The sequence below is a fragment of the Cinclus cinclus genome, chromosome 3 (genome assembly GCF_963662255.1).
Source record: "Cinclus cinclus chromosome 3, bCinCin1.1, whole genome shotgun sequence".
In the NCBI taxonomy this organism is placed as follows: domain Eukaryota; kingdom Metazoa; phylum Chordata; class Aves; order Passeriformes; family Cinclidae; genus Cinclus; species Cinclus cinclus.
In genome coordinates, this window is record NC_085048.1 from 40637616 (window position 1) to 40653474 (window position 15859).

General features: G+C 43.1%; 1 protein-coding gene across 1 annotated transcript in view; it reads right to left on the reverse strand.

Annotated features, from left to right (window-relative positions):
* SIM1 (SIM bHLH transcription factor 1) overlaps window positions 1–15859 on the reverse strand; it is a 44307-nt gene that overhangs the window by 15961 nt on the left and 12487 nt on the right. The window contains exons 3-8 of the mRNA XM_062488966.1: window positions 15716–15805; window positions 15472–15580; window positions 15277–15362; window positions 13919–14118; window positions 13703–13809; window positions 12702–12849 (exon numbers count right to left, since the gene is read on the reverse strand). Coding sequence (XP_062344950.1) covers window positions 12702–12849; window positions 13703–13809; window positions 13919–14118; window positions 15277–15362; window positions 15472–15580; window positions 15716–15805 — 740 coding nt within the window. The remainder of the gene's footprint in view (window positions 1–12701; window positions 12850–13702; window positions 13810–13918; window positions 14119–15276; window positions 15363–15471; window positions 15581–15715; window positions 15806–15859) is intronic.

Here is a 15859-nt window from a genome sequence, read left to right on the forward strand (position 1 = left end):
AAACTACATGCTTCACCATTTTTGGCTCCAAAAAGAAGACCTGTATTTGCCTTTATTTACTAGACTTCCTAGCCCATTAAAATCAATGTCACCCCAGCGCACCAGCAAGTGCAATTAGGCAGCACATCTTTAGCAACTAGTGTCACATAAACCTAAGTTTTCTCATATCCCTGTAGAATGATTTCTGTTTTGCAGAAAGCCAGACCAACAACAGTACAACAGACTGCTCTTATTCAGGCTAGATTTCCGCATCTCAGAATTCTTAATATTTTTATGTGTTAAAAATATATACCTTGAATACCACTGACACTCATTAGACACTGAACCAGTAGCCAAATGATCTGGATCAATTCTCAACCCTCTCACAGGCTACTGGTACCACACTGGATGAATCACATATCCTGGAACTTTAGAAAGCACTTGAAACTTCCCTGAGTTGACCATCAAGGCTGCCAAGGGGACTTTTTGTTTTGATGGAGTCAAATTTAGCCCAGCACTGATTGCTTCTGAGAAACCCTACCTTAACTTTGCTGAATATTCGCTCTGAAGATGAGGATAACAGTATGCTATTGTAACTAACACATATTTGGCAGAATATATTTTTCTGTTTCTTCTGTTAAATTTCATCTTTTTGTTGGAAGGAATAGCCTCCTTCTATCAATGCACAATAGCTGACATTACTAAGCTTACTCTCAACTTCAGCCCATGGCTGCACATCACCACAGATAACAGAAAATACATTTCCCAAGAGTATCTGTGTCACCATTGATGCAAAACATTCCCTTATTATTTCAGAATCTCCATGTCTTCAATGCAAATTTTTTAACTATGTCTTATACCATTTATCCTTGATTAAACCTCTTCTAGATGGATAATCATTAATGATTTCTTTACAGTTGCTGTGCAAACAGCTCATTCACGCCTATGACATATCAAATTTCACAGACATGTTCTTTAATTGGATTAATTTATTTCTAATCTACTGAAGTCCACACAATAGTAATGCTTGACTAAATAGACATTAAACTCACTTACTTAAACTGCTAAAATAAATTTGGTATGTTTTCTATGAATATAAGTATTTTACTGAATACATGTAATACCATTGTTGTTGTGTACCTAACTAAGCAGAAATTATTGGAAATTGCACATTAGATATCTATATGATATGCTTGGGAAGCAGGATTTCAGAGGATGCTGAAGATTTCTTGGCAGAGATTATTTATTAACAGTTTTCAAACACTAGGAATTTCTACAGCACTTTAAGGGATGTAATAAGGAGAACCAACAGGAGCTCCTCTAGATTTTAATGAAGGCTGTTGTATGTTGTCATTTACAATCCAAGGACTTTTTTAGAGATAAGTGCTTCATAGCAGTCCAGTCGCCTCATGGCAAGGGAGACCAGATTAGCTAGCTAAGATGTTTTCAAGATTGACTGCTCTATGTTTTGTAACAGTAACTGAAGAGCTGGCACAAAAGTGGATAAAAGTCTTATATCTGGGTGCTTTGCAGCCACAAAATACAAGTATGTAGCTATAAACTATGAGATATTAGGGGCATGTATAATGTTAAGAACTAATTACAAATCGTAAGATTGGTCTTAAAACCCCACTTTCAGATTTTTCTTTCTAAAACTAGTAATCTTTATCTCCATTTCGGTGAAGAATCCTCTGATCTATATGATTCACCACATAAACTGAGTAGTTTCCTAAAAAAAAGAAGCATCACATTGCAGAGAGGTCACTGATATAACACAGATTGTCCTACGCCTGATGTGTAAGAAAATGCACATCATGGCACAATTATTTAGCAAATGAGGCTATAAAGATAAATATTATACCTTATACCATATATAAACTGCTCATGCACTGACATTTCAAATATTGTATGCTCTGACCACCTTATCTGAAAGCTTTATAAAGCACAGAATGGGACAGCAAAGATGATGGGCTTGGAACAGTCTTTCTATGAAAAAAATAGGGACTCTCCTCAGGCTGAAAAATAGGTGACTGGGAGAACAAAATAAGATCAGTAACTTCTGGCACAGAGAAGGAAGACATGAATAGGAAACCCCTGAACACTTCTTCTTCTTCTAATGCAAGAAATATGGGCTATGAAATGAATGAAGAAAAAGGAGGCGTTTATTACCCCATTTACTTAACCTTGGCAAAAACCAACATGGTGTCAAAAAGTAAACAGGTGAATTTGTGGAAGGAAAAACCCACAAAACATTGACAACTAATACATTCAAAGATCTCACGTCTTTCTAGGGAGACCTTTGAATTTCTTGGAGACTGGGAGAAAGTGCTAGGGAAACATGGGAGCATGGACTGCATGCTCGTCCTATTTTTAACCTCTTTCCAAAGTATTTCCCATCGTCACTATCAGCGTGTGTCTGATTCTGTATCACTGTTCTTATGTTACACTCTATACCACAGTAGTTAAACAGTTTCATACTTCAGTTCCTGGAAACTGTGAAGAGAGGTCCTGAAAATTTGCTGTCATTACTTTTAATAATTTATTGTAAAACTTTGTGATGCTTCAGGTTTTCTCAACTCCTCTCTGTTCCTCATAATTAAAGCTCTTGTTGTGACAACCTTCCTTAGATCCTAAGGTGAACTCTTAAAAATTAGTTAGCTTTTCTGTGATGACATTCTGAATAAGCTACTGTGATCTGGGAATAAATTGTCTGAAGGGAAAAATGCCCTTGAAAAATTATTTACTGTCTGCTCTATATTTTCCTCTTTGGGAAATTTTCTATCTGCATGAAGCATAATGAACTTCCCCATCATTCCACTCTGCTTTTTCTGATCAGCTGCACCCCATAGTGAAGAGGCCTGTTAAATGCTAAAGGATTTAAGTCCATCTGGTAGGATGTCCCATTTACAATAGATCCCTTCCTCTTTCATTGGATTAGTCTTTTCTTGTTGTAAGACTTTTACCTTCCTAGAAGAAGCAATATTTTTCTACAACAAAAATCTTTCTCCTTCACTAGTCCAGAGTTCCTCAGGTTCAGCCAAGGGACATCATTTTGTCTCTGAGGGGTGTCATTAAAAAAATAACCAATACTTAATAACTACTCTTCAACTGATCTAAAATTTTAAGGTAGGTAAGGGGAGGAAGAGAGGCAATGACTTACATTCGAATTTTGGCTTTTGAGGAAAATGGATTTTTAGGTTTTTTTTCAAATGAATAAACCTGTTTTCTCATTTCATTTTTTGTACCAGTCAGATTGTTTATTAACTCCTTCCTATCCACAGTGACCCATCTACTGCATCCAAATCCCACTCACATTACTTGCCACTTAGGGTCTAAGTCTCTTATTGGACTCATCTTGATAATCCAGCTTTGGTAGACACACAATTCAGAGTTTTATGCTGATAAAACAGCAGACAAATAACAAGAAAAGAAAATATCATAAGGTTATAATGTAATCCATAAGTCTCCATTTTATTTGATAATTTCCTAATAATCACTGAACCTGTCTCCTCATACTCCGTGGTTATATTTGTTATGTGAATCCATTAAATATTTAAATTTATATCGGATAACCTGTTTGACTCCCTAGATCTCTGGACCACAGAATAAGTTAAACCACCATCTCTCGCACAAGTGCTGTTACCCCACATCTAGCAACTTCAGAAGGCTTTTTTAATGGCAACTATTGCTTTTTGACAATGTCAGGATAACAAAAACTCTATGTTAACATATTCAAGAAACACATGCCCATGTAAAAATCCATCTTACGTAAGCCTCCAGTTTGTTGAGCATTTATAGATAATCAAATACTTAACAGGCATATCTAAAATTTCCCAAAAGCTAAATGAAAATAATCTAATAAAACACAATAATATCTAGTTATGGTCTTCTTTAGAAACCTTAATCTGCCTAGTACTTTTCTCCTCTTGGTCATAGCTTTGACTAGAACAGTCAGGGCCTTGGTTGGCTTTAGTCATTCTGTTATCACTGCTCCACATGCGTATTCATCAAGGGTTTCTGGATGCTTAGGACCGTCTCTGACTAAGCAGAGACACTCTTATTGTTCCCATAAAATTGTCCACAGCATTCATGCAGGTCAGCTCCACTGCCAACCTACAACCATCCTGCAACCAGCTACAGCTAATCTGCAGCTGAAGGAACTGAACACTTGATTTTGTTTGTGCAGAGTCCAGTACATAAATTACATGAGATTTGCTATGCTGGTGGTGGCCACTGTTGTAGCACATATAGAGCGACTCAAGCATCACACCTGGGCAAACAGTGCTGGGCACCTTCTCTCCTATTGCTTTCTTGAACTCACTAGATAGCACCGCGGGAGCCCCATTTGCATGTTCCCATGTTACACCATTGTAGTCACACAGACAGGCAGTTTTCTTTGGAGTGAAGCCACAACCACACCCCCACTGCTGTTTTCCACAGACCAGAGAGCACCATGATTATCTTTGGAAAGATGACAGTTTAACTATCCTACCAGAAGCTTAGGATCAACAGAATTATTTTGCAGCCAAACACTGTTCAGAAGTTTGGCTGCAAAGGAGAGGATGCTATCAGGCTATTTATCCCCGAATCCAGCCTCTCTGAACAAATACTCCATTGAGATAGGCCTCATGAAGCAGTCATTAAAGGTTATTATTTTGTTCTGTGTACAAAACTGTCTTTGGAAACAGCAAGAGGAAAAACAGCATGCAATGCATTTGGATGGATTTCAGCAATCCAGGGCCTAAGTCAGAGAGTTTTCTATAGCAGCAGCCCAGGCTAGCAGCTGCCAAACACAGTACAGAGACAATCAAAGCTACAGGCTACTTGGGAACAGTGTGCCTTCAGGGCATCTTCACTGACAGCACAGATGTAAAAGCATTGAATGCTGGATGGGTTTAAAGGTCTTCACTCTAGGTTATGTCAAAATATCTGCACAATGCTACGGGTATAGCCAAACTTTAGTTAGGCAGGCATTTGAGTTTCCATAGCTGCAATGAAGCTTCTGCAGAAAATAGCTGTTATTTTCAACATTGCTGTCCCCAAGATTTATACATAGTGGTTTGTAGCTGAAAAACTACGGCTGTTCTCTATTAGGCCCCAATTCAACACAGTAACAAAATGTGTCCTTCAAGCCATCTCTATTTGGCAAAACCAAGGAATATTCTTATTTCCACGCGTGTGCCTTAGGGTTTTTTTAATTTCAAAACTCAATTCACCAGGATGTAATCATGTACTGAAAGTTATGTCTAAGAACTTTTAGAGCCTGACATGTGCTCAAGTGCTTTAGTAAATCAGGACTTCTGCAGTTTAATTGCACTAAGTGGATGATAACAAAAGACAACAACAGGAATAAATCATCTAACTGTGTTAAAGATCATGAGATTGACTCCAGACTTCAGCCATCCCAAGCCTTCCGAAGGGTCAGACTCTATACCCTTGTTCACACAGAGCAGTGCCTGCCTCCATAAATAGTGTCATCAAAGTGAAAGGGGCTGCCTCTGAAGTAACCCACTGAGTACGAACATATGTGCTGGAGCCTGGCCCACACTGTAAAGTACAAAAGAGAGGTGAGGGAAGGAGAATTAGATTTCAAACAGACACTTGCCACTGTTGAACGGACAAAGAAGATTTATTTGTTAACACTTAATTTAAGCTGTGTCAAAATGCCACATTTGTGTACGAATAAAAACTAGCAAGAACAACATAATGTAGCAGGAAGATCTTGCTTCAGAAACAGTTTAGTAACTTATGACACCTGTTGTACCTCGTGATAATTACAGTGAAACAACATGGGAATGGCAGCAGTACTAAGATGCAGCACAGAGCAACAGGAGAAAACATGCAATGAATTAAGGAAACAGAAGCAGAGCTAGTAAAATTGTAAGCCTACTTGAGGAACATACTGCTGTTATGAGAGCAGGAGCCAGTTCTGCATCCGGTTTTATGCAGAGTATTAAGAGGGTGGGAGTATGGAGGGGAATCCTTTGATAGCAGTGGACTTCTTGGCATGCCTCTTCTGCACATCCTCTAACATAGCCCACAGACAAGCTACAAATGTGATGTAGTAAAAACAGCAGACACTCTTCCAGCTGCCTCTTCAGTTTTCTGTACTATCACGGAAGAGTGAATATAACCCTAAACTCCATGGTTCACTATCTGCCCTGTTCTGCCACATAGAAGGACCACTGAGACTGACCCCCAAAAGATATTGGAGCACCTAGGTGCTGGTGTGATATTCACAAGCCACGTTTATGCCATTCAGATTGCAGAAGAGCAGGGTTAGAATAAAGTAGGAACAACCTCTCTAGCAAGAGCAGCTGTGCTACAGTGTACAGTCCAATGCTTCCACGTAAAGTAAAATCTGTGGCAGTTTACTTTAAACCATAAACCACGGCATTTTAGGAAACAGAGTCCCTGGAGCAGGCCCTGTACCTTTCATCAGTGAAGTGAGGCAGACAGCTGGAGATAGTAATTGTCTCAGCCATTGCCCCTGCTGAATGTGCCTTAGCCCCAGACAAATGTTTTACAAGATCTGTAACTCAGTATTTGAAAGGAGGGGGTTTCCATAGGCCTGGAGCAGCCACGCACTGAATGGGAAAATGATGAAGTGGAAAGCATTTGAAGTCACTCTTCTTGGTTGGAATAAAGACACTTATTTGCAACCTTGAATTTCATGCCATGTGAGACTCTCAGCATGCATGCATTTAAACTAACAACCGGAGGGATTTTTTTCCATAGGTCTGAGCTGCAATCCTTTAATCCTTACTGTAGCAAATAAAACTCTTCATATGAACAGTGACTCTCGTCTCTGGCCCACAGTTTTAGTGGCCATTACAGTCACCTGGTTTAAATACCAGCATAGAAATTTGGAGTGAATTAAACAAATGGTAGCTGAGAAAGCCCCTGCATGAACAAAGAAGAACTGCAGAAACGTATTGTGGACACCTGGAAAAGCCTGTCTCCTATTTGCAAGAAATATATAAACAATGTTCCAGGGAGACAAGTCTGTAATAAAAACTAATGGCAAACAAACAGAATACTGCACTGAGAAGTTCAAGAGGAGTCTCTTTATTTTTTTCTTTGAGACATATGCATCCCAAGCATTTTGATTTATTAAAACAATTCATCTATATATTTACATTGCTAATCAAATCATGGGAATGATGGTAGGCTTTCCAGTCTTAGGACAAGCACATTGCAGATTGAACAGAAAAAAATAGGACCCAGTTCTGTGCACTACTAGGCAAACAGCAAAAGTTCCCATTAATACAGAGAAATATAAAAGAAAAGCAGCAGGTCAAATTTGTTGTTACTCTTTACAACTTTTTAAGAAAAAAAAACAAATATTATCCAGATAAAGTCACTAAGCCTTAAGTATTTAAGTTAGATGACTAAGCTTACTCATACAACTAATTACACTAATGACATGAGGAAGGGTAATTTTCCCAGTCTATTCTCTGTCCTACCTACTCCATCACACGCTTTAGAGATAGAAGAGAACAAGTATCTACCTATGTCTAAGGAAACAACTCTGTGGCAATTCCAGATGGAATGTTCAAGGCAAACGTTCAAGAAAGGGAGGCCTGTGGGTGTGGAAATACAGTTTGTGGATTCTCCCACTGACTAGGGAGAGACAGAGGTGAAAGCTGATGTACCAGAGACAGGACAAAAAGAGGATTTCTATGACAAGCAATGTAAAGATGTAGCTGTAACTGCCCATAAATGGGAGAGCTTTTTCAAATGAAACACAAAATTCCCTAAAGCCTATTTAATATGCCAGGAAGGACATATGCCAGGACATTTTTGAAGTCTGAGCCATCACATATAAAGATAGCATCTTTCTCATACCATCATTTCAAATCTGCTAGTACACAAAGCTACAAATAGTAGTACTAACTACTTAAAGATTAAGTAGGAGGATACAATTAATGGTTAATTTATTCTAAATTGTGTTTATCACATTATTTGGTAAAACATTTGTCAATATGGCAGTTATTTGTGAAATAATCTTTCAAATAAATTGCATTCAATTTGTGTTTCTAATCAGCCAGTTACACAATGTAACATGAAAAGGTCAACTGGAACTATATCAAATACAAATAATTAGAACAAAGATTAGTTGCAATTATGTACCTAATCCATGTTATCTGTATATGACACCACTACTGCTATTCTTTTAAATGCTGAAGGACAACAAAATATATATAGGAAAGCTTCCCTAGGTTTCTCTGGGGACAAATTATTATATTTGCTCATGCTCAGAAAGTCAAAGGATTTGGACTTTGCATTATCCATTTGTTTAAAGGAAGGTTGTTTGCAATCTTAATACAAACTTAGATTCAGCACTTTCCTTCTCTATTAATTGACTCATACTTGAGTCCATTTATGTGATAAACATGCACAGCTAATAATCAATGATATGGTGGCTGTGTATACAGAGCAAATAAGAAAAGAAACAAATATTCCATGTCTATACTCACATTTCCAAAGCAGAATATAATGAAGACCAAATATGTGTGCTTTAAGGACAGAGTCCTTAAAGGTTATTTATATTAATTTTTGACACATTGCTATTACACAAAAAAAAAAAATCACCTTTCCTCTTGTTGCTGAAATGCCATTGCCACCATACTTAGTTCTTTCAGCATATATACTTACGACAAACATTTTGTTCTCAAACATAGCATTCATGTTCTCAAAACTTGGAATTTATGGAAAATTAATATCACCTCTTTTTTAAGTTTCTTAACTAGGGTGTGCATGGTCCTTTTTCCATAAACTCTTTCTCATTCTTTTCTTTATCAACACTCTTACCCGGGGAGCTGGAAAGCTGCAAAGTAAAGATTGTTCTTCCTTCCCAGCCTTCACTGAAACTTCTCCAGACCATTTTGGCTCTTATGGCACTCAGTATCTGCTCTTTTGCAAAACAGAGAACTCAGGTTCCTCTCAAGAGTGAGAAAAAGCTCCTTATCCCTTATGACCAAACCAAAAAAAAAAAAAAAAAAAACCAACGGGGTTTTCCCTGAGTGAAGAATTAGTGTGAAAGAGGTCCAGGGACTTAGCAGGTCAAAAACCTGCACTACATCTTCCAAAACTTATAACCCCTTTTGTGATTTGCCCTAAAAAAGAGCAAACTTTCCTGCATTCAAATGATTTTTCAGCAGGAGCCATCCCACCTTTCAAGTTCTACCCTGTAACCCTAAATGTTTGGGATTTTGATTCTGTTATTCCGAAACACAGAAGCACAAATTTGCACCTCTTTTGCTTTCTCCTCATCTTAAACACACAAGAGTCAGAATGGAAAGGTTTGTATTTCTCTTTTGTAAGCACGTTTTCCACTGCTGGGCTCATAACACGACCTGGCTGCAGTGGGCACACCTACGTCTGTCCCTCTGCCAGGATCTGCACCAGGGGCTCTGCCACACACCTGTTGCCAGGCAGGAAAAACATAGGAGGGCACACACATACTGTTCATCTCAGCCTCTCTTGGTTTGCTGGAAAAATCCAATATCATCCTTAAAGAACAGCAGTTTCTATGAGATTTATACTGGAATAAAATATATTAAACCCTTGCAGATTTTGAGTGCTACAGGACTTCTGCCCAACCCTCCTGCAGTAGAGCCTACCTCATACCATAAAAAAAATCACAAGTCCCTGTAACCTTACATTCTCCTCTATATTTTCCCCACCTGCCTTCCTCATCTGAGTGATAAGATGCTAACTCTGAATACCTCATTAAGACAATTAAGCCTGCTCTAGGTATCTCAACATCCCCCTAACCAACTCTGCCACCATGAGCCTTTCCCTAACAGTTCCCTCCACCTCAAGTTATCTGTTTCAGAGGCTGACTTCATCTCAATTTTCTTAAACCAGACCTTTCTCTGCTTACAGTCACCTGGCAAATGGCAGGGCCTATTCTTCCCATATATTTCTGAATGGCTGGCTAGCCAGAGAAGAATGATGATAATGATGATGACAATAATAATAACAATAATCTAATTATTTGGTGGAAGTTACACCCAGCTCTTGAAGGCAGGGCAGCAATTTCAGCAGTGGCAGCCCTGCTGCAGAAGCAAGTGGAATGTGATCTCTTCTGCAGCACCCTAGTGAAGAGCCAGCCAGGCTCCATGAGACCTCGAGGAACCGAGCACATCAAAAGTAGATTTTTATGCAGTGGCAGTGTCAACATTGCAGCCATCAGCAGCACATGGCAGCTGCTGCAGCCAATGCTGGACGTCCCAACTTTCAGCATCCCTACTTTAGCCAGCCTGGCTCATTCTCTGCCCTCCCGGCGTCCTTCACACTCGAGGCAATTAAATCAAGAGTGCAAGGGGAGACTTGAAGACTTACACCAAGGCATAACGAAGTTGCCCTGTGGTGTAACTTCATCCTCTAAGGGAAATCTTGAAAGCACAGCTATAATCCTCCTACATGTCAATTTGACTGCAAACAGGTTCTGGAAATCCATATACTAAAGTATAAAAACTCTGCCTTCAATGATAAATCAGCTGAAGAGGAAGGGACCCCCTGTTAGGGTACTGCTCGTGAGGGGAAAATCATCTTCCCTGCAGTGCCGTTTTGGGAGGCGGGGAGGAGAGTGTGTTGAGACACTCCGAGTCCAGCTCCCAGACGGCCGGGGATTCCTGCCGGGGATTCCTGCCGGGCTGTCCGGCGGCCGCTCCCCGGGCGAGGCGCAGCGGAGCAGAGGGGCTGTGCAGGTGCGAGCGAACATCCTGCCCGCCCTGGGCAGCCGGGGGGCTGACAGGACAAAGGCACATGGTACAGCCAGGCACGCTGCTGGACACAGCTCTGACGGGTTTGTCTGACCGGCCCCCACAGGGTACCAGGGCACTCGCTGCTTGCCGTGCCACCCTGAAATTCTCGTGCCATGTCAAGCAAGGGGCAGATCCTGCCAGACGCCCAGCTATGCTTTCAGCAGGTCCGCTGGGGTGCTTCATTTCGACTCGGATCATTTGAGGTAGAATTCCGTGACTGATGTTTACGCTTTGGGGATTAAAGAAGAGGGAAACAACCGATAATCTCAAATGATCTTAGAAAACCGTAGCATTTCTGGAGTTAAAACCACTCCGACATGCTAGTTGCCTTCGGTCTCCTTGTTCCTCAGCGTTACAATGCACTAACTTCTGTCTTTGCGGTTCCCGGCTCACCCAAAGCAGGTGCTTAGACTTAACTGGGAAGCATAAACCTCGAAAAACACAGAGAGGGACTGGTACAGGGCAAATGGACACAGAAGTGCACAGAATAACTAGAACAGAAGTGAAAACGTATCCTGATGATACCCATCCTTACTGAGGAAATGACAGAGCGTTACGCCCCATAGCAAATAAAATAAAATAAAGTTTCTTTAAAGGGGGATCGCAGTTTACTCAGTACAAGAGTGCTGACCAAAATGTCTTTTTTTCACGCAGACGCAATGACCCGTCTAAGAGCAAGACACCAGTTATCACCTTGCATACCAAAGGCATTACGCCCTTGAAGTGCAGGCGCCGTGACCTGCAGCTCCTTTCTCACTCCACCAGCAGCCCCTCCACACATGATGAGAGCTGTGGCCCCCTTGTCGAGCCACTTCATTTTGGGAAGCCCTCCTTAAATTGCGCTACCAAACCACTCGACACCTGTGCATGTGCCAAAGCCGTGATGGCGAGATCATGATGCTGCCATGGCGATAATTTTAGGAGTGGGGAGGGTTGTACCTCTCAGACGCTTCCAATACGTACATTTGTCTCCAGGAACAGAAATTAAAAAAAAAAAAATAAAAAATAAAAAAATAAAAAAGAAACACCAGACGCCAATAGTGGAAGAGAGGACTATCCAGACCCAAGGATCAACGAAGGACCACCGGCCTGACTGGTCCCACGATCCTAATGAAACATCAGAGCTACCGGCAGCAGCTACTGCCGTGTCCAGAGGGGATACTAATAACCTAATAACTACCATGCAAACACTTACAAATAGTCCAGCCGAGCTTCTTCTCCCTCACTGGGCCTCTGCGTTTCAGTACAAGCAGCATAGCTAGTGCCCAACACAGCCATTTCAAAATACTGGGATATGTATTGAGATATATGGTATCTAATCAGATAATCTGATTTTTTTCCGATTTAATTGTATTTTTCTTGAAGTTCAACTGACCCTTCTGGTCACCAACTTTCTTTGTGGTTCACTGTAAGGATCGCTCTCCAAGAACAAAAAAGAAACCTCCGAGCTTTGATAGAGACTCTGGATGAAATTAAGAACTTCAAACCCCAGATTTTTGAAAAGAAAAACAGATGTCCTGTTTGTTGAGTATAAATAACTCCGTACGTGGAAGCCTTTTCTTTTACGCCGCATTAAATTTTATTTAATGCTGGGTGCATTTAAACTAAAAAAAAAATAATAATAAAAAAATTTTAAAAATAAAAAGAGGGGGGCAGCAAAATATGTGGGTGAAAAGCCTCTAAATCTTTTCCTCTCTCGAAAGAGAGAGGCAGACGGGAAACCCGTCATCTGGATGAAAGCGCTCAATGTGTTTCCTAGCAGACCTGGCGAGCCTGCCCTGGTCAGTGCGGCGGCGAGGGAAGCGGGGAGAGGAGGAGGCGGGAGAGGAGGATGAGGAGGCGGGAGGGAGGAGCGGCCCGGGGCAGAGCAGGGCGCAGCCGCAGGTTCCCGGCCGGCGCTCGGTCCCGCTGGGTCCCGCAGCTCGGAGCGGGCCCGGGCTGACTTACGTGAGAACGTAGTTGACGCTGACGATGCAGTGCGGGCGGGAGGAGCGGCTGTTGTGCACGATGGTGGCGTAGCTCTGCACCCACACCCAGCCGCCGTGCTTGGCCAAGAAGCGGTAGTACTTGGTGGTCACTTGCCCTTTCACCAGCACTGCGGGGACAAAGCGAGGAAAGCCTCAGCGTGGCTCCCGCCTCTGGTTTAATCAGCCCCGGGAAGGGGAGCACACTCCCCCCAGAGCCTTGTGGGCGACGAGAGGGGTTAGGAACCTCTTAGCGGCACATGGGGAAGCGGCGGGGACAAGGGTGCGGCAGCCCTCAGGCAGATCTCATCACATCTCAGTACCTGAGGTCGTTATCAAAGGCTAATAGCGGGGATTGATAAGGCCGGGGTGTGTGCGTATGTGTGTGGTCGGCTACAGCAACCCATCCTGTAGTATCATCATCGAGATTTTATTATATAAATCTGTCTTTGTGTTTTATCTCTTCTCGTTACATTCTCTGTAAGGAAATTTACCGGAAATTAATATCCTTTTTATTCATCTATTCGTGTATTAATGTCATCATGGTATCAAAATAGAATAAAGCACATCTCGCCGAATCAAGCTCACTGCTGCAGTGAATTTAGATACACAGATAAGATTTGTGAAACTTGGTGGAAGTGAAATAAAAGTATTTGAATTTCACTGTCATGGTTTCTGGAGCAGGAAAAACGGGTTTTCCTAACCAGAATTTGAAGTGACAAGCCTGAGATTTGTGCGGGGCAACTCTTGTCCTAAAACCAAAAGCAGAGCATGGAAAAATTGTCGAGCCCCCATGTTTGCCACCTGCGTCCAGCTCAGAGTTCAGTTTCTATCTAACCTTGCTTCACTAAAACCCGAAGAAGATTTTGCTTATTCTGCTCTCGAGAGATCTGGCTTTTCACGTTCCGACTTAGTGGTAAATCCCCACAACTGCAGAGGGAGAAGATGGGGGCGGGGTTTTAAACAAGAAGAGCATCTCCTTACACAAGTGATGTGCGCAACGTAGGTGAAAGGTGTCACAGCCATGGACGTGATGGTAAAGGGTCTTCTCTATCAAGTCCTGGGGCTCGTAACCTGTTAGCTCAGCTACCCTGCAAGAGACATAAGCAGCAAATATAAGTGGGTTAGAGGACAGGAGAGGAGGCCTGGAGAAGAAAGGACAGGCTGGGGGAATAGATTTGGAAATAATCCCAACTCTACCTGGAATCTAAGAATATGAGCTTCATGTCCAGGCTGGCCCGAAACATGAACATATTGCTGTGGAGCTTGATCTCCGTCACGGCGCTGGGCGGCAGCGAGTGGCCCACGGCGACCAAGCCAACATTTTGGTAGCAGCCGTCAAAGGGAGACATGTCCAGGCTGTACTGGCGGATCTTCAGGTACCCGCTGCAGTGAATGACCTGCCGGAGACACAGGAAAGCTTGGCGGCTACGCAGCAGCGGGGAAGGGTATGCTGACACAGACGTCCCTCCCCACGAAGGGGGACCGGACAATCCCGCCCATCCCTGCCCCGGTGCGGCTGCCGGGCTCACGGGAGCCGCTGACCTGCGTTTCCACCCCGGCAAAACGGCACCGTCTGGGAGTTTTCTGCGGTTCTATCGAGGCTGAGCTTTTTTCCCCATACTAGAGTTCAGCATCGATCTAAGGCCCATTAGAGTCAACAAGATTTTTTTTTTCCCCACTGGATTAAGTGGTTTTTGGCCCACCTCCTAGCTGCGCTTTTATTATTCTTCTGGAAAGGAAAGTCATGGATCTGCCAATCCAGTTACGGCTTTGTAACGAGATGTGTATCTGCGCGAGAAAGGGTCTACATGTGTGCATATGTCGCACGTGTAAGATGCGTCTGTTATATAGTTGGAGCAGGCGCAATCCATCGCCAAAAATGTACCTTTGATTTAAGTATGTCTCCTAAACGTATCCTTGCAGACAACTGCTGCCTACTTCCACTCTTACTACTCTATTATTAAGATCTTCCTGGAGTTCAGCAGGTGTTCGTGGTCTACGGTACACCGTGACAGAGCATCTCCCTGGGTTACGGGTGCAACCCGCTCCTCGGCGTTGTGTGGCTGACACAAAGCAGAGAGGAGGTAGGAGAGAGCGCAGGGCCTTCCATACCGAGAAGCCCCGGGCAGAACCATGTGAAGCACCTGGTCAAAACTCTTGGCTGGGAGAGCTACCTCCGCAGCTGACGAATTACCTAATAAGGAAATAAATTAACCCAGGGCTCCCGTTGTATCACCTGAAGGGTGTCGCAGGGAGCCTCAGCGGTTGTGCGAGGTTCAGTCCAAAGAGTAAAATTTAAAAAAATAAGAAAAAGAAAAAAGGCCCACAAACAAATATCAAGAGGAGCTCGGTTGCTTGGTTTTGGTTTTGTGGTTTGAGCTCTTCAACCTGAAACTCTGAGAGAAATGAACCACATGAAAGAGTCCCGGACTGGGAACCCCCGGGAGAGGAGGTTCCACCCTCTCTTCTCTCCCCATTTTCACAGCCTTCCCTGCACAGGAACACAGGAAGGCTGGTGCGGGGGAGGAACGGGGAATCTGGCAGCCGGCACGCACCTTGTAGCCCCCGCAGGTGAGGCCCGCGTTCCTCTTGGCCAGGACACACTTCATCCTCAGAAAAAAGGATCTCTCGATCTCGTACTCTGGGAAGGGGCAAAGGCAGAGGTGGGGTGAGCCACAGGCTCCGCTGGCTCTGCGCGATCCTCTACGCGACCGCGGTGGCCAGGCAGGGGCGGGGGCTGTGTGCTTTACCCTGCACGAAGTGCGAGTGGTAAGGCTGGTGCGCCGTCAGCACCGCCGTCATCTCGTCATGGTCGGCGGGGTGGATGTACTCGTATATGCTGTTGCCGGTGAGCTCTACCTGTGAGAGAGGAGGAGGAGGAGGAGGAGAAGGAGAAGGGAGGGGGGGGCCTCATCGCCGGCACCGCACACCCTCTCCTGTCAGATGCGGGGGTGGTGCAGGCAAGTGCAGGGGCTAGCAGACCCCCCAGGGTACCTGCGACAAGCCCAGGTGCACCGAGGCAGTCTCCGAGATGTACATGATCTTGCCATCCGGAGCCACAACAAATATGAAACCGTCCAACGTCTGCAGAAAAGGATTGGAAATATAAATAAATAAATAGATAGATCCATTAAATAC